The sequence below is a fragment of the Orcinus orca genome, chromosome 3, assembly GCF_937001465.1.
Source record: "Orcinus orca chromosome 3, mOrcOrc1.1, whole genome shotgun sequence".
Taxonomy (NCBI): Eukaryota; Metazoa; Chordata; class Mammalia; order Artiodactyla; family Delphinidae; genus Orcinus; species Orcinus orca.
The window spans coordinates 5684787-5711795 of NC_064561.1; the positions used below are offsets into that span (position 1 = coordinate 5684787).

At 54.1% G+C, this 27009-nt stretch overlaps 2 protein-coding genes and 2 long non-coding RNA genes across 5 annotated transcripts in view; 2 read left to right on the plus strand and 2 right to left on the minus strand.

Moving 5' to 3' along the window:
• Positions 1-1442: 1442 nt before the first annotated feature.
• LOC117195700 (uncharacterized) lies at positions 1443-5220 on the minus strand. Its single transcript, XR_007476691.1, has 2 exons — positions 4724-5220; positions 1443-1666 (listed from the first exon to the last, which is right to left on the minus strand). It is a non-coding gene; the product is annotated as an uncharacterized LOC117195700 (long non-coding RNA).
• The window catches only part of STXBP2 (syntaxin binding protein 2), a 98449-nt gene continuing 76322 nt past the window's right edge, over positions 4883-27009 (plus strand). The window contains exons 1-19 of one of the 2 annotated variants that reach the window (XM_004277298.4): positions 4883-4987; positions 6257-6306; positions 6586-6667; positions 7109-7185; positions 7312-7390; positions 7478-7581; positions 7985-8133; positions 8304-8388; positions 8476-8606; positions 8698-8805; positions 9092-9149; positions 9298-9363; positions 9458-9538; positions 9985-10123; positions 10609-10718; positions 11629-11724; positions 12473-12558; positions 12674-12831; positions 13066-13217. In XM_004277298.4, coding sequence (XP_004277346.1) covers positions 4951-4987; positions 6257-6306; positions 6586-6667; positions 7109-7185; positions 7312-7390; positions 7478-7581; positions 7985-8133; positions 8304-8388; positions 8476-8606; positions 8698-8805; positions 9092-9149; positions 9298-9363; positions 9458-9538; positions 9985-10123; positions 10609-10718; positions 11629-11724; positions 12473-12558; positions 12674-12831; positions 13066-13151 — 1782 coding nt within the window. In that variant the 5' untranslated portion in view covers positions 4883-4950 and the 3' untranslated portion in view covers positions 13152-13217. Of the gene's footprint in view, positions 4988-6256; positions 6307-6585; positions 6668-7108; positions 7186-7311; positions 7391-7477; positions 7582-7984; positions 8134-8303; positions 8389-8475; positions 8607-8697; positions 8806-9091; positions 9150-9297; positions 9364-9457; positions 9539-9984; positions 10124-10608; positions 10719-11628; positions 11725-12472; positions 12559-12673; positions 12832-13065; positions 13218-27009 lie in introns of those variants that run through there. The other variant, XM_049708353.1, reaches the window with a different exon arrangement.
• On the minus strand, positions 21555-24845 carry LOC117195701 (uncharacterized). The gene is made up of 2 exons (XR_004475478.2): positions 24310-24845; positions 21555-23393 (listed from the first exon to the last, which is right to left on the minus strand). It is a non-coding gene; the product is annotated as an uncharacterized LOC117195701 (long non-coding RNA).
• Positions 23669-24977, plus strand: RETN (resistin). The gene is made up of 4 exons (XM_004277299.4): positions 23669-23831; positions 23992-24119; positions 24468-24545; positions 24844-24977. Exons 1-4 carry the CDS (start codon positions 23695-23697, stop codon positions 24975-24977), a joined length of 477 nt encoding a protein of 158 aa, XP_004277347.2. The 5' UTR covers positions 23669-23694.

A 27009-nucleotide genomic window follows, 5' to 3' on the forward strand; every position in this document is an offset into this window, starting at 1 on the left:
CCACACCAGCAGTGCCATGTCACGTGGTGCTGCCCCAAGGGAGAGGGCCACCGTCCTAGATTGGGGCCTGACTGCGGGGTGGCCCGGGGGCTGGGACACGAGCCAGGGGAACGTCCCCCTGACAGCTCCTGAGTCCCAGCATCCCTCACCTCACAGGGGGTCAGCACTAAGAGCCCTGACCTCTGCCCTGGGGCTGGGTTAGGCACTCGGACCCTCCCGCCCACCAGCACCTTCTTGGGCAGCAACTGGGTCGGGGGTCCCAGGAGACTCACTTGCTAATTAGGTGCCCTACAAACTCATTAGCCTTGTCATTCACGGGTCCTTGAGTTGGTGGTGTGGGGGGGGGCGGGGCCTGCTCACCTTGTCGCAGGAGGCCGAGCCCCCATCCTCCTCTTCCTGGTCCATCATTGTCCCTGCTCCCCTCCCCTGGGTCCTGTCCACCTCTCCACTGGCCTCTGCCCTGGCCCCGTGCCAGAGAAGGCTTTTTAAGAGACTGCGACGTGGCGGGGAGTGGATACCCAGCCCCAAATCCCCAGCTCACGCCCCATCTGCTCCCACCCAAGCTTAAGCCCCATAAAGATGATCCAGATAATCGTTTTTGCAGCGTGAGGCGGGGGCTGCCGTGGGGGGCAGGAGGCAGGGTGACCTGGCTTCGGACACTGTTGGCCCAGCAGGACTCGCTGGGCCCCAGGGACTCTCAGGTGGGGTGCAGCAGTCGGCCAAAGCAGCGCCCCCACAGTGGGGAGCTTGGGCTGGCTTGGTCCCATAGGGAGAGGACAGGGCCCTAGGGCAGCCGAGGTGAGGTCTGAAGCTACCCAGCTTGCCCACCGATACCTGCCAGAAAGGCAGTTGCCGTCCGCAGGTGGTGGGAAGAGGGGAAGCTGGGCCCGAGGACCCCTGAGGCACCACCGGCTGGCCTCTGTCTCCTGGCCACCCTTCCTCTCTGCTCACTGTCCCCTGGTCTGGTTGCCCACCCCCTACTCCCAAAACAGGAAGGTCTGGTAGCTCCTGTCTCCCCACCGCCAATGCCAGGTTGGTCTGTCTCCTCTGATCTTTCCCCCCCCCCAGCCCCGCCTAGGAACTGGAGGCTAGACTCCTGGGGAGGAAGGTGCCTGCCCCCTCCGCTGAGCAGCTATGGCTCTCCCTCAGTGCCCCGGGAGAGGAGGATGCTGGGAGGATCCCACCTGCACCCCACCCCATCCCCAGGATGCCTTTCTGGAAACCAGTTAAAGTTTCTTCTCGGAATACACGGGCCACGCTCTCATCACCTCTGCTCAATTGAAAAGCTTGGTCCTCCTCTCCAGGCAGCCCTCCACCATCCGGAGCCCCCATTCACACCCTCTCCATGGCCCCAAGACCCGGATGCCAACATGATGTCCTGCTCCTCCCCGGACATATTAGTTTCCCAGGCTGCCTTAACAAAGTGTCCCAAACTGGGTAGCTTAGAGCAACAGACGTTTATTGTCATACAGTTCTGGAGGCCGGCAGTACAGAATCGAGGTGTTGGCAGGGCTATACTCCTGTAGCATGGAAGAGAGGGTCTTTCCTTGCCTCTCCCTGGGTTCTTGTGGCTGCCGGCAGTCCTTGGTGTCCCTTGGCTTGTGGCAGCAGGACTTCAGGCTCTGCCTCTGTTGTCACAGATGTCCCCCTTGTGTCCTTCACATGGCTGTCATAAGACGTGGACACCAGTCACGTTGCTTTAGGGATTCACCCTCCTGCAGCATGACCTCATCTTTACTAATTGCACCTGCAGAAACCCTATTTCCAAATAAGGGCACGTTCTAAGGTTCTGGGAGTTAGGACTTCAACACACTTTTCTGTTCTGTGGGCAGCCTTGCGCCCATAACAGCAGAAGACCTTGGTCATCCTCACTGAGTAAAATGAGAGGCGGCAGACCCTACAGAGCCTCACCACCAGGGGACAGGTTGAGAAGCTAGAGGTGGTCCCAGCTTCCTCAGGGTCTCCCAGCTCCCTCCTTTGCCGCTGCAATCCATCCTTCCTCCCAGGAGCTGCAAGGGTCCCCTCCTTCCCCTGCTCAGAACTCTCTCTTGGCCCCCACTGTCCTCAGGAGAAAACCCGAGCACCTTGGGATCATGGGAATGTTCTAAACTTGACTGGTTATGCCGGCCATCGTTTAAAAATCTACAAATAACAAATGCTAATGAGGGTGTGGAGAAAAGGGAACCCTCCTACACCATTGATGGGGATGTAAATTGGTGCAGCCACTATGGAAAACAGTGTGGAGGTTCCTCAAAAAACTAAAAATAGAACTACATTATGATCCAGCAATCCCACTCCTGGGCATATACCCAGACAAAACTATAATTTGAAAAGATACATGAAAAGATATACCCAGTGTTCATTGCAGCATTGTTTACAATAGTCAAGACATGGAAGCAATCTAAATATCTGTTGACAGAGAAATGGATAAAGAAGATGTGGTAAATATATACAGTGGAACATTACTCAGTCATGAAAAAGAATGAAATAATGCCGTTTGCAGCAACATGGATGGACCTAGAGATTACCATACTAAGTGAAGTTAGAAAGAGAAAGACAAATACCATATGATATCATTTATATGTGGAATCTAAAATATGACACAAATGAACTTATCTACAAAACAAAAACAGACTCACAGACATAGAGAACAGACTTGTGGTTGCCAAGGAGGGGAGAATGGGGGATGGATTGGGAGATTGGGATTAGCAGATGCAAACTATGATACATAGAATGGATAAACAACAAAGTCCTACTGTACAGCACAGGGAACTGTATTCAATATCCTGTGATAAACCATAATGGAAAAGAATACATACATAGGGACTCCCCTGGTAGTGCAGTGGTTAAGAATCTGCCTGCCAATGCAGGGGACACGGGTTTGAGCCCTGCTCCAGGAAGATCCCACATGCCACGGGGCAACTAAGCCCGTGAGCCACAGCTACTGAGCCTGCACTCTAGAGCCTGCGAGCCACAACTACTGAGCCCATGTGCCACAACTACTGAAGCCAGCACGCCCAGAGCCCTGCTCTGCAACAACAGGCCACCGCAATGAGAAGCCCGTGCACGGCAATGAAGAGTAGCCCCCACTCACCGCAACGAGAGAAAGCCTGCATGCAGCAAGGAAGACCCAACGCAGCCATAAATAAATAATTAATTAAATATATATATATATATATATACACATATATGTATATTCTCAGAATCACTTTGCTGTACAGCAGAAATTAACATTGTATATCAACTATACGTCAATAAAGTAAATTTAAAAAAACAAAATTGACTGGTGATGGATACACAACTGTGAATATGCTAAAAGCCATTAAATTGTATGCGCTCAGTGATCAAATTGTATGGTATGTGAATTATATTGCAATAAAACTATGAAAGAAAAAAAGAAAAGGAGAGGATGGGAGGGAGAGGGAGAGAGAAAGAGAAGGTGAGCAAGAAAGAGAAAGAGAAAGAAATAAAGAAAAGGAAAAAGGAAAGAAAACCCCAAACTCCTACATAGAGAGCACAGCCATCCTGGTTTGCCCAGGACTGTCCCAGTTTTAGCACTGAAAGTCCTGGGTCCTGTGAACCCCTCAATCCAAGGCAAATCGGGTTAGTCCTACTACGTCCCACAGAGGTTTGGCCTCCGTAGACCCTCCAACCTCACCTCACTCCAGCCACTCCTCTGAGCTCATCCCTCCCTTCTCTCTGCATGGTTGCTCCCTGATGTCATTCAGGGTTAAGCCTAAAGGCCACACCCATAGGGTGCCCCTCTGGCACCACCCTCAATAAAGCGCCCCCCACCGTGGCACTTGTTATCAGGTCACTGTTTATTTCCTTAAGGCATAACCGATTATTTTCTATCCCCTCCTCCTCCATTCAACTTTAAATGCTGCCTGGCAGGCTTTCTGGTCTTATTCACTGTGGTCAGTCCCATGCCTGTCCCATGAAAGTGGCAGAGGACCTGGCACCTGGCCGACTCTTAAAAAACATGGTCAAATAAAAGCATGGGTTCGGGACTGAACGAGCTTAGGACTCTGCATTCACACGCGTGTGTCACACTTGAAATCCTCATTTAAAGGATGAGGTGCTGCTGGACTGGGCCCTTTGCATGACAAGGTGTCAGCCCTTTGCTGGTGCACAGCAGGGTCAGGCCCTGAAATTTCTAGTCCAGCGTGAATTGAGGGGTGTGTGTGTGTGTGTGTGTGTGTGAGAGAGAGAGAGAGAGAGAGTATGCAAGCCGTTGAGCATGCCACTGAATCCATGTGCGTATCAGCAAGGCCATGACCAGCATACCTCCCGGGGACAGACTCGTGTTTCAGATTGCAATAGGCCTACTCATCACGTGGCCTTGGACAAGGGTCCGGCCCAGCCCCTGTTTCATTGTCTATCCCGCATCTCCCGTCAGGGTCTCTGGCAGGATCGACTGAGAACCTGGCACGGGTCCCTAGCACACAGTAGGTACAGGCTTAGCTTCAACCATCCCTCCAGGCCTCCTCCCCAGTTTATCAAGTGTTGCCTAAGCCCGCTGCTGCTGCTAAACTCGGGTACGTTAGATAAGTGGGGCACGGGTTTGTGGCCCCGCGGCTCCGGGTGGGCACACAGTATCTTTCAGACAAAGAGAAACTTCGGGCAGGGTGGAGCTGTGCCTGGGGAAGATGAAGAGGTTATTACTGCCTTGCGATCCCACTTTCTCGCTGCACACAAGCTAGGGAAGTGTGTCTGAGCTCACGTCTGTGAGTGCGTCGTCCGGCGACTTGGTGCGCGTCTGCGTGGACTCATTCGCGGGTCCTCTCCACACGGAACCCAGCAACCTCTCTGAAAACCGACGGCGGGGCGGGGCCAGGTGCGCAGGGGGCGGGAGCCAGGCCCCCGCAGGGCGGAGTCCACGTGGATGACGTTAAGGGCCACGCCCCCACCTTGGGACAGACCCGGAAGCGGCGGCGCCCCTAGGGGAAGATGGCGCCCTCGGGGCTGAAGGCGGTGGTGGGGGAGAGTGAGTGCCGCCTCCTGGGGGCGGGGGGCCGGGTGCGCACGGACTCTGGGACCCAAGCGGCGGGGAGTTGGGGGCCTGGCTGGGCATCGAGCACCTGACGCTCGAGGGGGCGGACGGGGACTTGGCCTCAGCTGGATGTCCCGTCGCTCCCTTGAGAGAGCGGAACAAAGTTGGGAGACAGAACTCCGGGGACCTAAAGGAATCAGACTAAGGGTGGCGTAGACAGGCGCTGGGCAGGGGCTCCTGGGCCCCCTAGGGTGCCAGCGGGGGGAGGGCACACCTGGACATCCAGACTCCCGGATCTCAGCCGGGCGAAGTCCGGCGAGCTGGACTCTTGGGGCCCCTGGTGCGGACGGGGTCCGGGCCTGGGTGCGCTGGTCAGCGACCCCAGGTGGTGAGAGTGCTCAGGCGACGCGTCCGGACCCCTATCCAGGTCCATGGGTGGGGGACGCCTTCCTCCTTGCCCGGTCGCTAAGAACCCCATGCAGCTAGAGGACCCAGGCATCCAGGCCCCGCAGGCTGGGTTCTTGGGGGAGGGGTGGAGGTCGCCCCCTCCCCCACCTCCGGTAGTTCCGGCCTCAGCGGCTCCTTCCGCCCTGGCCGTCATGATAAGTGTGGACACGACACTCTTGCCGGGCGGGGCTGCCTATCCACTCCCTCCACTAGGCAGGGGCCAGTGTGGCTCAAACCCCCAAAACCCCAACTGAAAAAGGAGTCTCCTACATAGGAGTTAATGGGGAGATAGGAGAATCGCTGATTCCATTATACAGATGAGGAAACTGAGGCTGGATGTTGGGTAATGGGATGACCACAGCCAGGCATGCCTCAGACCAGGGATCCAGGGGTCCTGTGTTCTGGTCCAGGGGAAACTGATGGAGGTCGAATGAGGGTGTGGCTGAAATATACAGGCCAGGAGTACTTGAGTAGCAGATAGGGAGGCTGAGAGCCCAGCTCTGGAGGCAGGGAGACCTGTTATGTGAGTCTTGGCTTTCCAGTTATTCGTTTATCTAAAGCATAGTTATCCAGTGGCTGCTTATGCCTCAGGCACTCACCACTTAAGTGCTGAGGGTACTTTTGCAACTTACTTCTCTTCTCTGAACCTCAGTGGCCCTGTCTATAAATTGGGGGTGACTAGGAGCCACCTCACAGGACTGGGGGGAAGAATAAATGTGAGTTCAGATGGAGGTCCAGCCCGGGACCCAGAAGGTTTGGGGGCACGGTGGGACCAGAGGACCTGGCATCCTGAGCCTACCCCTCACTTCCCCGCAGAAATTTTGAGCGGAGTCATTCGGAGCGTCAAGAAGGATGGGGAGTGGAAGGTAGGGGTGAGACAGAATGCCTTGTCCAAACCCATGTGGGGGGCCCTGAAATGTGGGACTCCCTCCAACTCCTTAAGGAGGTTGCTGGTCCACAGAGGTGGGGTCAGGTGGGCCAGTCTGGGATGCGGTGGGTTGGGGATGGGGTCCTGGGTCCTCGTGTTCAACCAGCTCTTGAAGCTGTCAGGCCTGCCCACTGCCCCAGCCCCTCCTCAGGGACAGGTTCAGCCTCTCCCACCCTCTTGTCTGTCCGCCGGTCCATCTGTCCATCCATCTGGACAGGTGCTCATCATGGACCACCCGAGTATGCGCATCTTGTCGTCCTGCTGCAAGATGTCAGACATCCTGGCTGAGGGCATCACCAGTGAGTGGACACTCTCACCCCATGCTGCCCAGATGGGACCTGAGTGTGGGATCCCCTCAAATTCTCCAGAGCTCCCAAATATGCAGCTCACTGCACAGACAGCCCTGATTTGGGAGCCCATGGTTGTGCAGCCCCTGTATGTGGAACACCATGTAGGACTCTCAGTGCGTGACGTCCAGAATGGATAACTTTCTATGGGCGATCCCCAAGGGGTATGACTATGTGACCCCCGAATGTGCAGGACCCTTATCAGACCCTTACGCTCTTAGCTGTGTGACCCATGGGTGTGCACCTCCTGCTTTGGACCCTTAGGGAGTGCAGTCCCCCTGCTTCACTCCAGGATCTGACCCTCCTTCCCAAGTGTCCAGCTCCCTGAGTCAGAGACTCCCCATGTGCCCTGGCCCCACTGCCATCATGTGCCCCTTCCTCTGTTCCTACTAGTTGTGGAGGACATCAACAAACGGCGAGAACCCATCCCCAGTCTGGAGGCCATTTATCTGCTGAGCCCCACGGAGAAGGTGCCTATGTGAGCGGGTCTGTGCGCGCATGTCTGCAGTGTATGGGGGACAGGCAGCTGGCTGGAGGCTGGGGCAGGGGATGGTCAGTCTAGGGGCCAGGCCTGGAGAGTGATCCGCATTCCTCAGTCGGTGCAGGCCCTGATCGCAGACTTCCAGGGGACCCCGACCTTCACCTACAAAGCGGCACACATCTTCTTCACCGACAGTGAGTGAGGAGAGCCAGTGGGGTGGGGGTCAGGGCGAGGGGGTGTGTGGGCTGCCCTGGCCTGATGCCCCCTCTTGCCCACCCCAGCCTGCCCCGAGCCCCTGTTCTGTGAGCTGGGCCGCTCCCGGCTGGCGAAGGTGGTGAAGACGCTGAAAGAGATCCACCTTGCCTTCCTCCCGTACGAGGCTCAGGTACAGCCCAGCCTAGTCCTGGGAAGGGGTGGGGGTCTGTCACCAAACGTCCCAGGTTCCCTCAGAAACAGGCACCGAGACAAGTAAAGGGGACACTGAATCAGAAAGCAAAGGAGCCAACACCGGGCGGAATGAGCTCCTAGCGCTGTGGCACCCGGAGTACTGTCCCACTGGGTAACGGCAGGGGGCAGCATAGAGCTCACCTCAGCGTCGTCCCAAGTTGGAGGGGACTGAGGTATTTCTCCACCTCCTTCTCTAGACAGGAGTTGGGGGCTGCCCCAGGCCTGCCTCCTAGATGGCAGAGCAGGCTCCAGAGACCAGAGGAAGCCCCAGGGAGTGGCAGATGGCGGCTGCTGGAGTTGGGCAAGGCTACACCTCCAGCGGCGGCTCTGTGCCCTCCCAGGTGTTCTCCTTGGATGCCCCGCACAGCACCTACAATCTCTACTGCCCCTTCCGTGCCAGCGAGCGGGCACGGCAGCTCGAAGCGTTGGCCCAGCAGATCGCCACCCTGTGCGCCACACTGCAAGAGTACCCGGCCATCCGCTACCACAAGTGGGAACCCCACCTGGATGCCACCCTCTGACCTTGACCCCATCCTGTTTCCAACCCCAGCCCCAGTCCTCACCCTGGTCCCTAACCCCATCCCCGACCCCCAGTCTGCGCCTGGCCCTCCCCAAGCCCACGCCCTGAGCCCCCCCCACATCTGCCCACCCCACCCCCAGGGGCCCAGAGGACACGGCCCAGCTGGCCCACGCCGTCCTAGCCAAGCTGAACGCCTTCAAGGCAGACACTCCCAGTCTGGGCGAGGTGAGGGGGCTTTCTGGGGAGGTGGGGGGAGGGCCCAGCCAGGGTCAGGGTCAATGTCCTCATCCCTGCCCACCCCCTCCACCCCAGGGCCCTGAGAAAAGTCGCTCACAGCTCCTCATCATGGACCGGGCGGCCGACCCCGTGTCCCCACTGTTGCACGAGCTCACCTTCCAGGCCATGGCCTATGACCTGCTGGACATCGAGCAGGACACGTACAGGTGGGTGGACCCCGGGACTCGCCATCTGCCATCACTGCGGACCTGGGTCCTCAGCCAGTGCGCCCGACGCTCATGTCTCCTGCTCCCCCAGGTATGAGACCACGGGGCTCAGCGAGGCCCGGGAGAAGGCCGTGCTGCTGGACGAGGACGATGACCTGTGGGTGGACCTGCGGCACATGCACATCGCAGATGTGTCCAAGTACGGGCACGTGGTGGGCGCCGGGGGTATGGGCCCTTCCGCACGCGGTCCCCACCCCCTCCCACGCCTCTGTGGACCGGGTACATGGCCTCCCGCTGTGGGTGAGCGCCCCTCCACGAGCCACACCCCTCCGCTGGCCTCCCCGGTGCGTCCCCAGTGTGGGCTCGCACGTGGCCTGTGTCTCCTGGCTCCCATCCCCTGGCCGTGCAATGCCCCCCAATTCTGCCGTCAAACTACGGTCTTGGCACCCGTCCCCATCCTGCCCCCTGCCCACTCTCACTGCCAGGAAGGTCACGGAGCTCCTGAAGACATTCTGTGAGAGCAAGAGGCTGACCACAGACAAGGTAGGGTGTGGGCCTGTGTCAGGGTGGGCAGCTTGGGAGGAACGCCCCTCCCCCCCAAAGATGGGGGCGGGGCCTCAGTCTGGATCCCTAGCCTGCAGCAGGGGCCTCCGGTAGGCAGGGCCTGGCTCACGCTCCTTCCTGTCCCCAGGCCAACATCAAAGACCTGTCCCACATCCTGAAAAAGATGCCACAGTACCAGAAGGAGCTGAACAAGGTGAGCGGGGGCGGGGAACCTGCCCCCTCCAACTGCCACCCCGTCTCCACCCTGGCTCACCTCTGTTACCCCAATTCCCACCTCTGCCCCTCAGTATTCTACGCACCTGCATTTAGCTGATGACTGCATGAAGCACTTCAAGGGCTCTGTGGAGAAGCTGTGCAGTGTGGAGCAGGTGGGGTGAGCCCAGGGCAGGGGTGGGGTCTGTGGAGGGGAGGCTGGGCGTGGGGGGCGGGGTCTGTGGAGGAGGCGGGGTCTGTGGGGAGGCAGGGCCTGTGAGGGAGGCGGGGCCTGTGAAGGGGCGTTTTCTGGGGTAGAGTATGGCTTGTGGGGGTGCCAGGCCCGTGGAAAGGTAGGACCAGGGTAAGGGACGGGGCCTATGGAGAGGTGTGGCCTGTGTGAGGGGTGGGGCCCGTGGGGAAGAGGCTGGGGCTGCGAGGGGGTGGAGCCTATGGAGAGGACGGGCGTGTGCGAGGGGTGGGGCCTCTCTGCGAACACGTGTAGAACCTTCAGAGACCTGGTGGTCAGATGAAATGAAGCCCAAAGGTCTTGCCGAGCCCCCTGGGATGGTCCTGCCCCGCCCCGTCCCCCCACATAGTGGCTGACCCCCATGCCCCACAGGACTTAGCCATGGGCTCTGACGCAGAGGGCGAGAAGATCAAGGACGCCATGAAGCTGATCGTGCCGGTGCTTCTGGACGCCGCAGTGCCAGCCTACGACAAGATCCGGGTTCTGTTGCTCTACATTCTTCTACGGAATGGTGGGTAGGGGGCAAGGGGGGGCCTTGGTATACCGCCACTCACCGCGGTCTCCAGTGATCCTGGGACTCTCTAAACCCCACAGTTGCCCTGCCCTCGGGATGCCCCCAAACCCCACAGATACCCCTGTGGACCCTGGGCCTCCTTCCATTGGCCTCCGTTGGCATGGAGAGCCTGCAAATCTATGACGTCTCCAAATTTGGCCCCCTCAACTGATTCCAGAGGGTCCCCCAGTCTACTACCCCCTCTGGGATTCGCATCCAGAATTCTAACATCAGGAACGCCCCCGCGCCAGCCTGGTGGCTCCCCTGGTCCCGAGGGTCTCTGAACTGTAGGCTGCTCCTGTCATGGTTCTGCCACCTCCTCACCCCACCGCAAGCCCCTCAACCCAGAAGTGTGCATGGCCACCTCTGTCCCCCCACCCTCCCCTCCCCTGCAACCCCGTGAGCATCCCATCCATGTCAGCCCGCCCATCGGCCTCCTCCAGGTGTGAGCGAGGAGAACCTGGCCAAGCTGATCCAGCACGCCAACGTGCAGGCACACAGCAGCCTCATCCAGAACCTGGAGCAGCTGGGCGGCACTGTCACCAACCCCGGGGTATGCTGGGGCAGAGACGGGGGGGAGGCGGATATGGGGGCAGCCTCATCCAGAACCTGGAGCAGCTGGGCGGCACTGTCACCAACCCCGGGGTATGCTGGGGCAGAGACTGGGGGGGAGGCGGATATGGGGGTGGGGCCGCCTGGGGAGCGGGCACTGAGTCAGAGGGCAGTGACTGGGGGCGCAGGGCACGTCACCAGGGCAGGGGTACGCAGGGCATGATGTGGTTCTTGGAGGACAAGAGGCTTGAGTGGGGTCTGGGGACCGGGGGGCACCAGGGCTGTCCCCAGCCTCGGCGGTCATAGGAGAAACAGGGCGGGCAAGGCATAGTCAGAGCCCCAGTCCCTGTGGTCCAAGTCCCGGGGGCGGATAGCCTGGTCACCAGCATGGGGCACACAGTTGACCCTGGGCTCCCAGAGGTCTGAGGGCCACCGACCTGGGCGGGACACACATGGCAGCTTCCTGTGCTCCGACCTCCACACATTCCGCTTCCCCTGACCCTGCCTCCGCCTCTGGCCAGGCGCATCTCTCATGTTCTCCCCTTGCCGGTTGGTCCTCCGTCTCTCTCCCAGGCGCCCGTCTGTCGCCCTGTCCGCCACTTCTCAGTTCCCTTGCTTCTGTGTCCTCCCACATCTGTCTCCATCTTTCTCTCTTAGTCCTGATCTTTCTGCTTGTCCCATCTTTGTCTCACTGCCTCTGTATTTCTTCCTCCCTCTCTCTCATTTTCCCTTCCTCGCTCTCTCTGCGTCTGTCTCTCTCTCTGTCTCCCTCCTTCCTTCTGTCTTTCTCTCTGTCCCCTTTCTCCATCTTTGTCTGCAACCTTCCCAAGTCCGACAAGCCCCCAGCCCCATTTATGACCCGCCTCCTTCTCCCTGATTCCCCCACTGACCCCGGCCCGCCCCGCCTGTAGGGCTGTGGGACCACAAGCCGGCTGGAGCGGAGGGAGCGCTCAGAGCCCACCTATCAGCTGTCCCGCTGGACCCCGATCATCAAGGATGTGATGGAGGTACCGCTGCTGGGGGGTTGGGGCCTGACCCCCATCCCCTGCCCCTATCCAGGCAACGCTCAGCCCTCTTCCTGATCACCGTCCTAAGCCCCCAGGCTTAAGGGGAAATCCTTCATTATGGGCATCCCTGTGGCATCCGATTTGCGCTGTCATGGGGGCAATCCCAGGCCCACACTGGAGGAAGTGGGGTGTCAGAGGGGTCCCTCATAGGGGAGCTTCATTTCCTCTCCACCTGCTGGTCCCCTCCTCTGTCCCCCTCTATTCGCTCCTGCCCCCCAGAAAGCCCCCTGGGTCCCCCTTTGTCCTCCCCATGCCAGTCCCTGCCCGTTCTGGGAACCAAAAGTAGCAGCAACACAAAGGACCAGGCCAGGGACCTGGCTTCCTGGCCTCCTGCCGTCTGTGTGGAGTCCGGGCACCTCCGCCTGCTTGGAGACCGGTGACCTCGGCCCCCGTGTCCCCATGGACTCTGCATGCTGAGACTCCTGGGTACCTGAGGGGCAGGGAGCTCAGAATCCTGGGTTCCCAAGGGTCTGTGGGCCCACACTTCTGGGTCCCTGCGGAGCTGAGGAGGAGCAGGGTCCTTAAGAAGTTAGGGCCCCAGAGTCCTGGGTCGCCAAGGGGCCGGAGACACAGATGGTGGCTCCCATCTGCCAGGATCGTGGCCCATGAACACACCCTATGGAGGGGGCTCCAGGCCGTGCACCCCGTCGCCCGGGCCCCTCTCTTCAGCCTCCTCCTCTGGCCCCAGGATGCCGTGGAGGACCGGCTGGACCGGAAGCTGTGGCCCTTCGTGTCTGACCCTGCACCCACGCCCAGCTCCCAGGCTGCTGTCAGGTGAGGCCCAGGGATGCCCCCGCCCCAGCTGTGCCCAGGCCTGTGGGAGGTGAGGCTTGGGTATGGGGGTGGTGGTCTGCTGTTGAGACTGACCTTTCCCTGTCTCCCCCGACAGCGCCCGCTTCGGCCACTGGCACAAGAACAAGGCGGGCGTGGAGGCCCGGGCAGGGCCCCGGCTTATCGTCTACATCGTGGGCGGTGTGGCCATGTCAGAGATGCGGGCCGCCTATGAGGTGACCAGGGCCACTGATGGCAAGTGGGAGGTGCTTATCGGTGAGTGGCCAGGACTGGGGCCCCTGGGCTGGGGTGGGGCCGGGAGCCTGCCCCTGTGTGTGGGTCCCTGGGGGACTGACAGCTGCGTGCCTTCTGGGTGCCCAAAGCCTAGAGCCTCCACAGGGCCTGGGTGAGAGGATACCGGATACCTGAGGGGCTAGGGCTTGGCTTCCCAGGGAAGGGGTCACCTAGGAGTGGCCGAGGCCACTCCCCCAACCCCATCCTCCTGCCCAGGCTCCTCACACATCCTCACCCCGACCCGCTTCCTGGATGACCTCAAGACGCTGGACCAGAAGCTGGAGGACATTTCCCTGCCCTGACCCTCCCGCCCCCGCCTGACCTGCCCCCTGCGCTTTTCAGAGAAATAAACTCCCATGTTTCTGCCAGCTGGCACCCACCTCACTTTTTTTCCATGGGAGCTAGACGAGGACTGCCACCCTTGGGTCCCATTCCCTGACCTGTGCCTCAGGCCCCACCCCATCCTGTTGTCCTTCCAGAGGGCATCCCAAGCTCTAATTTGAATATTGGCTCCAAGATCTACTAGCTGCTAGGTTTTGGCCAACTTCTTGGGTCCCCCTTCCAAAAACATGGGGGCCAATGACGGCAGTGGCTTTGCAGAGGAGGTGAAATGGCGCCGAAAGCTGACGGCACCAGAAAATGACAGCAGCTCTTCCTCTACTGGTACTAGGGTTATCTCGGCTGCTCCGATGGGACCATCAGTAGTAGTGTTAACAAGCAGAACAGGCCCTGTATCCCAGCACCCCCAGCCCTTCAGGAACTGTCTCAGTGGGGCCTGGGGCCACACGAGGCCAGGGGTCTTCTCAGGCTCCTAGGATCAGAATCTGCATTTGTGTGAGGAACACAGCAAACGATGCCCATTTCCCACCCCAGAGAGTTAGAACTCTCCCTGCTTATCCTCCTCCCCGCCCCCACTTTCTCCAGGCTGTTCACAGGGGCTCCTAACTGCAGGACTTATCAGACCCTTCACTGGGTGTGTTAGTTTGCTAAGGCTGCCATAACAAAGTGCCACATTCCGGGTGACCTACACAACAGAGATTATTCTCTCACAGTTCTGGAAACCGGGAGTCCAAGATCAAGGTGTCGGCGGGGTTGATTTCTTCTAAACCCTCTCTCCTTGGCTTATAGATGGCCATCTTCTCCCTGTGTCCTCACATGCTCTTCGCTCTGTGTGTGTCTGTGTCCTAATCTCCTCTTCTTCTTCTTTTAAATTTATTTATTTTAATTTATTTTATTTTTGGCTGTATTGGGTCTTCATTGCTGCACGCGTGCTTTCTCTAGTTGCAGCGAGCGGGGGCTACCCGTCGTTGAGGTGCACGGGCTTCTCATTGCGGTGGCTTCTCTTGTTGTGGAGCACGGGCTCTAGGCGTGCGGGCTTCAGTAGTTGTGGCACGTGGGCTTCAGTAGTTGTGGCGCCCGGGCTTCAGTAGTTGTGGCTCACAGGCTCTAGAGCGCAGGCTCAGTAGTTGTGGTGCACGGGCTTAGTTGCTCTGTGGCATGTGGGATCTTCCCGGACCAGGGCTCAAACCCATGTCCCCTGCACTGGCAGGCGGATTCTTAACCACAGTGCCACCAGGGAAGCCCCTAATCTCCTCTTCTTATAAGGATACCAGTCATATTGGCTTAAAGTCTACACTAATGACCTCGTTTTGACTTAATTATCTTTTAAAAATCTTGTCTCCAAATACAGTCACATTCTGAGGCATGGGGGTTAGGATTTCAGCATATGAATTTTCTGGGGACACAGTTCAGCCCATAACACTCAGCTAAAGTGAGATGTGAATCTCACAGCCTGAATAAGATAGATGAAGGCCCTTCTCTCTGGGGCACAGACACACAGCCAGGCTGGCAGTCTGTGGCACATGTGGCTGTGGGAGCCCCAAGAACATGGTAATCCACTCAGGGGCAGCCTGGGAAGGCTTCCTGGAGGAGGTGGCACTTAAGAGAATGAAAGTGAAGAGGAGTCTGGGAAGGGAGGGGAGGGCACAGTGGAGGCAAAGGCAAGAGAGCAGAATGGAGCCAGAGGGAAAGGTCTTGAGGGACGACAAGGTCTGAGAGCCACCTGAGGCCTGAGTGAGGATTTGGCCCCTGCTGGGATGATGGGAAACTACAGAAAGGATCTGAGCAGGGTCAGGTGGGGGCCCCAAGTCTAATGTTGGCGATGGGGCTCAGCTGGGATGAGTGCCTTGGGAGGGGGCCCTGGTGGGCGGGTAAATTGGGTATAGTGCCCCCCAGTGGAGCGCTACCCATTTCCATCCTGTCATCTCTGGAGTTGTGGCCCCTCCAAGACTGGGACCAGGGGGGCATGGGTGGACACAGGACACTTGAGGCCCTCCTTCCCTGCCCACGGAAGACTTGGCCCTGATTTTGAGGTCACCTATCCTTTTGAGAATTCAGAGAAGTCTAAAGACACTCTTCCCAGAAAAATTGCACGGACAGTTTTGCAGGTAGGGCCTTGGAGAAGCAAAAACCCCTCCGATTCAGCAATTCTACTAAGATTTATGCGAAACGCGTAATAGGGCAGAAAGATGGACGTGCAAGGCTGTCGAGTAGATGAGGTGCAGGGGAGAAAGTGAGTCATCTCAGACCACTGAGACGGCTGGCCCTGGATGCCCCGCCCCCCGCCACGGCTTTGGCAGAGAAGCCTTTCTACTGGGAGACGGAGTGGGAGGGAGATGGATTTAAAAGTTTAACTTTTAGGGACTTCTCTGGTGGAGCAGTGGTTAAGAATCGGCCTGTCAATGCAGGGGAGACGGGTTCGATCCGTGGTGGGGGAAGATCCCACATGCCATGGAGCAATTAAGCCCGCGAGCCACAAATGCTGAGCCTGTGCTCTAGAGGCCGCGAGCCACAACTACTGAGCCCACACGCCTAGAGCCGGTGCTCCGCAACAAGAGAAGCCGCCGCAATGAGAAGCCCGCGCACCGCAACGAAGAGTAGCTGCCACGCCCCCACGCGCAGCAAGGAAGACCCAACGCAGCCCAAAATCAATTAATTAGTTAATTTTTTTTTAAAGTTTAACTTTTAAACTCTCCTCCTTGGAAAGCCGCGGTTTTCTTCCGGGACCCGCCTAGGTAGGTAAGCGCTCCGAGCGCCAGGGGGCGCTGTGGCTCAATTTGCTGGCTGCTTTGATCTTTAGCGTCTGTAACCCGAGCTTGGGTGACCCTATTAGAGACGGCGGGGGTGGGGGAGGGGGAGTAGGTCATGAGTTACTCAATAGTTCTCAGCGCCAGCGAAACTCTGTTGCTTAAATCGCCTCGGCCTCTGGCCCTTATTTGTACGTAGACGATGTTGTAAAGGCTCCCACCTCAGGGCATTTTGATTCTACAAATATTCACGGACCACTCCCATCCCCGCCCCCGAAAATGGGCCACAGCAGCCGGTAGTGTCAGGCCCTGACCACGCCCCAGGCACCCTGCCAAGCCCTCCACATGCATTACACAGAATTCTCAAAACCCTCGTGTGAGGGTAAAATCCACCCTCTCTCTGCGTCCTGTGAGACCTCACGTCAGGAGCTCCATGATGTCATGTCCCTACGATTGGTCGGTGGGTTGGGGGCGGGCGGGAGGTGTCCCTGGTTTCCAACAATTCTCCACATAAAGGTTTTAGCAGCCATGGATTCCTTCCGATCTCTCCCTTTTATTTTTTTAAATTTAATTTTATTATTTTTTTCCCCGACGCTGCGAGGCTTGTGGCATCTTATTCCCCCAACGAGGGATCGAACCCAGGTCACCGCAGTGAAAGCGCGGATTCCTAACCACTGGACTGCCAGGGAATTCCCCCATTTTTTTTTCTGTACTTTAAAATTTTATCTATTTATTTATTGCCAATATCTCTTGAAGATTATTTTCAAACTTGTCATTCCTCCCACTGGAATCAGCTGGGATCCTTCTTGAAAGGACTCTCAGCAACTACTGAAGTTGGTTCGTATGGAAAGTTACAACCTAGCGCGTTTTGTTACATGTTATTGTGGGTGTGGATTAGGTCGCTGAATCCCCGGGAGGCAGCTGGACACGTGAGCTCATCGGGGAGGCCTGGGGTGGGAACAGACTCCAGAGTCACCGGTGGTCATGGTATAAGCTTAGAGGCAACATCCAAGAACCACCGACTGCCACAATAATAATATATTAATATATACCACGATAATATAGTATTAATATAATAATACATCATTATTATTTAATACTGTAAGATGGTCTGGCCCCGGCTGGGCGGTAGTTCTCAGGATGTGCCAAGAAGGAGGACTCCACAAAGTGAGAAAAAAGGATTCCTCAGGTCAGCATCAGGGCTTCAGAAGGTCAGGAGGGCACCCCTGGGGTGGTGAGCACTGATGCTCTTGGTTGTGGGGACGTGGCGACACATCATAGCAGGGAGGCTTCTCAGCCCATGCTGTGCAGGGCAGGGGGCTCTGCTAGAGCAATATCTCATCCAAGTTAACAGGAGGGAAAAGTTTGTGGTCTTGAGTTTGCTCTACTTAAAAATAAAAGTGAGTGGGGGAGATAAATTAGGAGTTTGGATTTCTGTTTTTTTGTTTTTTCTTTTGCTGCACTGTGCAGATCTTAGTTCCGCTACCAGGGATGGAACCCCGGGCCCATGGCAATGAAAGTGCTGAGTCCTAATCACTGAACCACCAGGGAATTCCCAGGAGTTTGGAATTAACATAGACACACGACTATATATAAAATAGGTAAAAAACAAGGACCTGCTGTCTAGCACAGGGAACTATACTCAGTATCTTGTAATAACCTGTAATGGAAAAGAATCTGAAAAAGAATATATATATGTGTGTGTATAACTGAATCACTTGGCTGTACACTTGAAACTAACACAGCATTGTAAATCAACTCTACTTCAGTTTTTTTAAAAAAGTAAAAAAATAAAAGTTTAAATACTTTACGGTACATTTAGACAATGGAAACTGACCCTGCATTAAAAAGAATTCACCCAAGAGAAAGGAAAATATACATCCACACAAAGACGTGTCCAGGAACGTTCATGGCATTATTCATAATAGCCAAAAGGTGGAAACAATCCAAATGTCCATCAGCTGGTGAATGGAAATCAATGTGGTACATCCAGGCGATGGAACGCAGCTCAGTCAAGGACCAAAATACATGTTATGACATTAATGAACCTCAAAACACTATGCTAAGTAAATAAGCTTGATGCAAAAGACCACATAGTGTACGATTCCACTTATATGAAATGTCCAGAGTAAGCAAATTCACAGACAGAAAGTGGTTGCCTAGGGGTGGGGGTGGGAATAGAGAGTGACTGCAAAGGAGCACAAGATTCCTTTTAGGGGTGATAGAAACTTTCCAGAATTGGATTGTGGTAATGGCTGTGCAACCCTGTGGAACTTACTACAGATCACTGAGTTGTACAATTGAAATGGAGGAATGTAGTATGTAAATTATACTTCAATAAAGCTGCTTTAAAAAAGAACGAAAAAGTGAGGATCCCAGACATGGTGGAGCTGCCGGCTGGGCGGAGAGGGGTGGAGGTGGGATGGTGAAACCCCCAGGACCCTAGCAAAGCAAGAATTGCCTGAGGCCTCTGGGGGAGGGGCTGAGTGGCCCCGGGGAACCCAGCAGATGTCAAGGAAGCAAGGCAAGCTTCCCCTTTTTTTTTTTTTTCTGTAAAGTTGCTCAAAATCTGAAAACACAAGTTAACCAACAGCTACTGCCAAAAATATTGTGAAAAGACTCCTGGAGGTGAGGAAATAGCCCTGAAAGTGGGAAAGTTCTGTTCCTGTTGGGCTGAGATGGGGTCCCCAGGGCTGAGGTATTGAGGGGACAGGACAGGAAGAGGAAGTTCTGGCTGGTGGCCCCTCCACATTGAGTGACCACTCAGAGCCTTGATCCCTGTCTGTGGCTGGGGAAATCCTGGGAAAATATTGATCCCCCTCCCGAAAAAAAGCTACGTTTGAAGCATCCACTACATACCGTGCCTCATTCTGTAATGTCTACATAGATTTACATAAAGTATTTGCTGGATGAAATAAGTCAGATGGAGACAGACAAATACTTAAATGTGGAATCTGGTTTTCCCCCAGCTTCGTTGACATAAGCTTAAGGTGTACACGTAGTGATTTAATACATATATACTGATCAAAGAAATGTTCACATATTGAGATATAGGGAAAGTCATTCTGGCTTATACATGAGTTAACTTGAATTTTATGCTAACAGCCTGTTTTATGCTAACAGCCTGTTTGTGGCCTATGAAAACTACATTGTGCATCTGCTTTAATTATTAAAGAAAAGGGCACATTGACCAGAAATAAAGAATGTCCATGTTCAAAATAAAGATTAAATGCCTCCCTTCCTGGGATGCCAGGGCTCGTCCTCCTTTGATGATAAGACTCCCTTCCCAGGCGCCGAGGTCATACAGACTCGCTGTGTACATGATGATCTGTTGTTTTTTTTTGAAACCTTGAAGGAGTGTCTCCCTGACTTGTTTGATGTTCTTTGTTCTGACAAGATATAAAACTGCACTGAAAACCATGCATCTCTGGGGCAATTCCTCAGAGTTATCAGAGAGGCCGTCTTCCAGGCTCTAGTCCTCAGTTTGGCTCAAATAAAACTCTTTCCTGGGACTTCCCTAGTAGTCCAGTGGTTAAGACTCGGCGCTTTCACTGCTGGGGGCGCAGGATCAATCCCTGGTCCGGGAAGTAAGATCCTACAAGCCAAGAGCTGCGGCCAAATAAATAAATAAGGACTCCGGCATCCAACAAATCTGGATCTGAAATCTCCCCTTCGGGAGTGACTCAGCCTCACCCAACATCAGTTTTCCCATCTGTGAAATGGGGCGCAAGGTGGAGGCTGTCAGGAAGCTGTGGTCAGACTCTCCCTCCCGTCTCCACACCATTCCCCTTTTCTTTAAATTTTTTTTAAACATCCTTATTGGAGTATAATTGCTTTACAATGGTGTGTTAGTTTCTGCTTTATAGCAAAGTGAATCAGCTATACATATACATATATCCCCATATCTCCTCCCTCTTGCATGTCCCTCGCACCCTCCCTATCCCACCCCTCTAGGTGGTCACAAAGCACCGAGCTGATCTCCCTGTGCTATGTGGCTCCTTCCCACCAGCTATCCAGTTTACATTTGGTAGTGTATATATGTCCATGCCACTCTCTCATTTCGTCCCAGCTTACCCTTCCCACTCCCCGTGTCCTCAAGTCCATTCTCTACGTCTGCATCTTTATTCCTGTCCTGCCCCTAGGTTCTTGAGAACCTTTTTTTTTTTTTAGATTCCACATATATGTGTTAGCATACGGTACTTGTTTTTCTGTTTCTGACTTACTTCACTCTGTATGACAAACTCTAGGTCCATCCACCTCACTACAAATAACTCAATTTCATTTCTTTTTATGGCTGAGTAATATTCCATTGTATATATGTGCCACATCTTCTTTATCCATTCATCTGTCGATGGGTACTTAGGTTGCTTCCATGTCCTGGCTACTGTAAATAGAGCTGCAGTGAACATTGTGGTACATGACTCTTTTTGAATTATGGTTTTCTCATGGTATATGCCCAGTAGTGGGATTGCTGGGTCATATGGTAGTTCTATTTTTAGTTTTTTAAGGAACCTCCATACTGTTCTCCATAGTGGCTGTACCAATTTACATTCCCACCAACAGTTTTTTTAATTTTTTAAATTTTATTATGTTTTTTATTATTGAAGTACAGTTGATTTACAATGTCATGTTAGCTTCAGGTGTACAACACAGTGATACAATGTTGAGATATATATATATGATATTTATTGTTTGTACTTTTGGATGATGGCCATTCTGACCAGTGTGAGGTGGTACCTTATTGTGGCTTTGATTAGCATTTCTCTAATAATTATCAAGGCTTTTACTTTTATTTTCTTTCATCCTTGTGGGACAGGAAGCAGGTGTCAATGATTCTCTTCTGATTGGCAGAGGTACCTGTCATTGCGACATCATCACTAGGCCAAGTTATGTAGCAAGGCAACCAGTCAGCAGCGTAGGTTGCCTCTGGAAGTCAGTTTCACAACAAGTGGCAACAGTTTCCAGTCCTCTGAGTGATACAGGCCTCTTTGTTCAAAATTACTTCAAGGACAGATGTATATTAACAGAGGTGAGAACAAACTGGTAACACTTAAAATATTCAAAAGATCTGCAGCGCACAGGAAAACCAGTTATATGGGTAGAAAAATCTCCTTCTCTGTTACTTCAGGACAGTTTTCCTTCAGATCTTTGGGAAACTTCCTTTTTTTTTCCAAGTATAATTTAAAATATAAGTATTTGGTGGCAGTGGTTACACAACTGTATGCATTTGTCAAAACTCAGAACTCAGTAAAAAGGGCGAATTTTGCCGTATGTAAATTACACCTGATTTTTAAAAAAAGCAATACTTGGGAAAAACAAAACATTCATGCAGTATGCAGGTATATAGACTTGTCAAAATGTATGCAACTGAACACTTAAGATAGATGCATTTTATTATATGGAAATTATACCTCAATAAGATTGATTTTTAAAAATTGTAGTTATGTGATTGCCCTATTGTACTTTTTAAAGACCTGGTTCTAGAATTGTATTAAGTAGTATTAGATGTAAAAGGTCACTAGAGCTCAGTTTTGCTGGTAGAAATCAGGGAGAATAAAGGGATTTTTTTAAAGAGAATGAAGGGGCTATCGATGACAATAATCAATAAACAATCAATAATAGCAATAGAAAGAGTTTTATTTTAGCCAAACTGAGGACTATAGCCCAGAACACAGCTTCTCAGAGGAAAACTCTGAGAAACTGCTTGGGAGAAGCAGGGTTTTCAGCACAGTTTTATATCTTGTAAGAACAGAGAACATCAAAGAAGTCAGGGAGACACTCCTTCAAGGTTTCATAAAAACAGATCAGCATGTACACAGTGAGTCGGTAGGACCTTGGCACCTGGGAAGGGAGTCTTATCATCAAAGGAGGACCAGCCCCGGCATCCCAGGAAGAGGGGCTTTAATCTTTATTTTGAACACGGACATTCTTTACTTCTGGTCAATGTGCCCTTTTCTTTAATAATTAAAGCAGGTGCACAATGTAGTTTTCATAGGCCACAAGCAGGCTGTTTTACCTAGCACAAAATTCACATTAACTCATGTATAAGCCAGAATGACTTCCCCAGACCTCAGTATGTGAACATTTCTTTATCAGGGCATATATAACTCTTTCCTGCTACTGAACTAAGTTTTCAAACTGAGTCCCTGGGGAGCCCCAGGGGTTCCACACATTCTCTCTGCTTTTCACCCTGCCTGTAGTTAGAGCTGCCCACTTCTTTTGCATCCTTCAAAAGTTATTTTTTTTAATTTTTTAAACATATTTATTGGAGTATAATTGCTTTACAATGTTGTGTTAGTTTCTGCTGTATAACAAAGTGAATCAGCTATATGCATACGTATATGCCCATATCCCCTCCCTCTTGCGTCTCCCTCCCACCCTCCTTATCCCACCCCTCTAGGTGGTCGCAAAGCACTGAGCTGATCTCCCTGTGCTATGCAGCTGCTTCCCACTAGCTAGCTATTTTACAGTTGGTAGTGAATATATATGTCAATGTTACTCTCTCACTTCGCCCCAGCTTACTCTTCCCCCTCTCCGTGTCCTCAAGTCCATCTCTACGCCTGTGTCTTTATCCTGTCCTGCCCCTAGGTTCATAGCAGCGTCCTTCACAATAGCCAAAAGGTGGGAACAACCCAACTGTCCATCAACAGATGATACACGAAATGCGGTATGGACATAAAATTGAATATTAGCCTTAAAAAGGAATGAGGTTCTGATCCATGCTACAACATGGATGAACCTTAAAATGTTATGCTCGGTGAAATAAGGCAGGCACAAAAGGATAAATATTGTATGATTCCACTTATTTGCTATATGAATAGGCAAATTCATAGAAATAGAAACTAGATGAGAGGTTACCAGGGGCTTCAAGAGGAAGTGGGACTTAGTGTTTAATAGGTAAGGCTTCAGTTGAGGATGGTAAAAAGAAAGTTCTGGAAATGGACAGGGCTGATGATTACACAACACTGTATGGCTGAAATCAAGCCATACTCCCTCTAAAGACTAGGGAAAAGTTGGTTCTTTGCTTCTTCCAGCTTCTGGTGGCTTCTGGCATTCCTTGGCTTGTGGCCACAGCATTCCAGTGTCTGCCTCGGTGGTCACACTGCCTTAATGCTGCTGAATTTACACTTGAAAATGGTTAAAATGGTGCATTTTATGTTACGGGTGTTTTATCACAATTTTTTTAAAATCCATCCATATTGGAAACAAAACAAACCCAAACAATGTGAAAACCATTCTTAGCTCATGAGTCATACAAAAAGAGATGGTAGGCGGGACTTCCCTGGTGGTCCAGTGGTTAAGACTCCGTGCTTCCATTGCAGGGGGATGGGTGTTCGATCCCTGGTTGGGGAACTAAGATCCCGCATGATGCTCAGTGTGGCCAAAAAAAAAAAAAAAAGATGGTGGGCTAGATCTGGCCCATGGGCCGTAGTTTGCACACGTCAATTGTCGATTATTCTATCGAAGGAATAAACCATGATTTTATCTATCTCTTCTATGGTGATGGCTTTTTGGGAATGAACATGGCATGCAGTTCTCAAACAAGGACATTATTTTGGGCACGTTTGTGTGCCCCCTCCCCTCCGTGCAAGCTCCTGTATCTGTCCCTGCCCCGTCGACCATGGTTCCTGGAATTATCCCCCAGGTTCTACCCTCTGGACCAGTCCCAGCCTGGATGTGGGAAGGGAAGCTCTTGAAGGAGAGGCTGTGGCACCACTAGGTCCCTGGACTCTACCCTGGGGCTTCCTCTTAGCCCCGGATGTGGGAAGGGAGTCCCAGGATGCCAGGGGTCTTAGCCAAGACAGGAAGCCCCACACTCGGAGGCCTTAAAGAGAGAGCTGAGGCAGAGGCACGTCATTCGTGTCCAAAATTGGGCCTGCTGAGTCCACGGAGAGGGTAAGTGACAGTTGCTCCCGCCTTTAGGGGCAAAGCTGGGCCTCCAGCCCCGTCCCCCGTGGGGACCCAGCGTTCCCGATCCCACACATTCTGTGGGCCTGACCCTTCCCAGGTTGGAGAGGGGCTGATGCAGCTGGGGTCTCTCGGTTCCCTCTTGCAGCACCTACAGGATGAAGGCTCTCTCCCTCCTCCTCCTCCCAGTCCTGGGGCTGCTGGTGTGTGGCAAGTTGACGTGTCCCATGGATAAAGCCATCAGTGAGAAGATCCAGGAACTCACCAGCTCCCTAAGTGAGCACCCTCGCATCCAACCTCGGCAGGGGCCTCAGGGGCCCCTCTGATTCCTGACATGGAGCGACCGTCAAGCCAACCCCAACTCCAACCCCAACCAAATCTCAACCCCAAACCCAACCCAACCCCATTTCCCCCCAGCTCCACCTTTAGCAATAGCTCCAAACCCTCCTCCCTCCAAAACACCCACCTCAAAGCAGAATCTTGAGAGGTGATGAGCTCCCGACCTTCCCCAGGGGCGGTTTCCTTGAGCCCCCTGCCCATCTCCAAACCACCAGGGCCTGGGCAGCATGAGATTGGGGGAGGGGCAGCTCGGTTTCACAGTTACCTCGGTCACTCCTTCCATAGATCCTGCGGCAATAAGGAACATTGGCCTGGACTGCCGGAGTGTCACCTCCAGGGGGCACCTGGTCACTTGCCCCGCAGGTGAGTACAGAACCCGTGGTCCAGGCTCTCAGTTCTGTTCTCAGTACCCCATAACCCCCTCCCCTAGGTCCAGCCTCTATTTCTCTAGGACCACAGAGTCTCAGCCTCTACTTCTGTAATGTCCTGGTCTGCACTCCCAGCCTTGTCCCTTCCCCCAACTCCCGGACGCCATTTCCTCAGGACACTGGTGTCCAGGCCCCCGGCCTCCCCGCCGCCCACGCTGCCATCCCCCTGGAACCCCAGGCCAGCAGCCTCTGGCTCAGAGTCCAAGCTCTCTCCTCCTCGCTCCGCCTCGCAGGTTTCGCCGTCACCAGCTGCACCTGTGGCTCTGCCTGTGGCTCGTGGGACGTGCGCGCCGAGACCACGTGCCACTGTCAGTGCGCCGGCATGGACTGGACCGGAGCTCGCTGCTGTCGCCTGCGGGCCGAATAGCCTAAGGTTGCGCTTGGGGGGCGGTGGCGCGGGCCTGGGTGCGTGGCCAGGCCTCGGAGGGGCGGGTTCCTGTCTCAGAGGGGCGGGGCTGGAAATAAACCTCCGAGAAGATGATGGAGAAAGCCCGGGACGTGTGCTGTTGTCTTCTGTGGGGTGTGGGTGACTGAGCCGGCATCTTCAAAAAGAGCAAGGTGCCAGAGGGAGGGGGGTGGGGGACAGCCGTGACTTCCTTCCGCCCCATTCCCCCCTCCTCCCTTGTCCGCCACTTCCACTTCTGAAAATGGGGCCTTAACTTCCTGTAATGACAACCACACCCAAGGCTCATGGCCTAAGGGAGTGTAACCTTTATTTATTTATTTTTGGCCACACCGGGTGGGCATGTGGGATCTTAGTTCCCTGACCAGGGATCGAACCCGCGCCCCCCTGCATTGGAAGCGTGGAGTCTTAACCACTGGACCAGTAGGGAGGTCCCGAGAGTGTTACCTTTGAGGCCACCTTGACGGTCACCCTAAGGTCTCGGGCCTCCTGGGAAGTTGCTGGGCCATTCTCCCCCACTGCTCACAACGAAGCCTCATCGGGATCTGGGTCTGGACAGGACAGGAACCCCCCCACCCCCTACCCCACATACACTCCAGGGCCTCAAGCCACCAGCAGCCCCAGCGTCAGGGTGCATCCCTCAATCCATTGCTGAGTCCAGAGTCCTGAGCACCGTCCCTCACTCCCCACCTGCATCAAGGGACATTCATTCATACCCCTCATGAACGCTCAAATATGAAAACACAGGGCAGGGGACTTGTTTGCTCTTTGGTGTATCCTGGCGCTTAGAAGAGAGCATGGCACATAGTAGGTGCTCAGGAAAATGTCTTGAATAAATAACACACACACACAGGTCAATACACCACCTAGGTACACACACTACACGTATGTACACAGTTACACACAGCCATGTGCACACACAGTGCACAACCCAGTTACCACTGTTGCACAAAGACACCATGCCCACAGACACACACATGCCCACTGTGGAGAGGGACCTAGGGACACATAGACACATGTATGCCTTGGACAGACACTCGTACTTCCAACATCAAGTCCCCACCCCAGCTTGGATGACGTTGGTCTCAGTCTGGAGTCAAAGCCCTGGAAGGCAAATCCTCAGCATTGCTGCAGGCACAAATCCAGGTGATCCAAGATCCGGTTTCCTGAGAATCTTAACCCAGGAGTCTCAGAACCCAGCCCCTGAGAGATGCAGACAGAGACTTCAGAACACTTAGCACCCAGTCTTTTTTTTAATTATTCTTTTTTAAATTAATTAATTTATTTATTTATGGCTGTGTTGGGCGCGGGCTTTCTCTAGTTGTGGCGAGCGGGGGCTACTGTTCGTTGCGGTGCGCGGGCTTCTCACTGTCCTGGTACTTCTCTTGTTATGGAGCACGGGCTCTAGGTGCACAGGCTTCAGTAGTTGTGGCATGTGGGCTCAGTAGTTGTGGCTCGCGGGCTCTAGAGCTCAGGCTCAGTAGTTGTGGCACACGGGCTTAGTTGCTCCGCGGCATGTGGGATCTTCCCGGGCCAGGGCTCAAGCCCGTGTCCCCTGCATTGGCAGGCAGATTCTTAACCACTGCACCACCAGGGACGCCCCAGTGCCCAGTCTTAAGAGGGACCCAAGATTTAAATGTCACAGACCCCAGCAGCACACTCCAGAGGCTGGAGAATGGGTGACAGGGTGGGTTTGTGGTTTTCAGGATGTTTTGGACTCTCTTCCCACGGACAGCCACCCCCTACGATGGTACACCCACCTGTCTGATCATGGTAGTCGTGAGCTGAGATCACACAAACACTTCTGGTGCCCATGGAGCCCAGCAGACCCCAATCCAGGGATTCCCCTCCCAGGTCCTCCCTCCTAGCCCCATCTTGGCCATGGGGTTGGAGTGGGACCACAGAATCAGAAGAGTGTTAGGGACCAGAGAGGGCGAGTGTAGTACCTTGTCCATCCTGCTCCCTCGCTGTCCCCTGACCCTGATGCGAATGCCTC

Bases quoted from the DNA above. Each gene is read 5' to 3' on its own strand.
- RETN (XM_004277299.4), top strand. From the start codon at position 23,695: ATGTGGGAAGGGAGTCCCAGGATGCCAGGGGTCTTAGCCAAGACAGGA. The intron at 23,832-23,991 runs GTAAGTGACAGT...TCCCTCTTGCAG, and splicing joins CTGCTGAGTCCACGGAGAGG to CACCTACAGGATGAAGGCTC. The intron at 24,546-24,843 runs GTGAGTACAGAA...TCCGCCTCGCAG, and splicing joins CCTGGTCACTTGCCCCGCAG to GTTTCGCCGTCACCAGCTGC.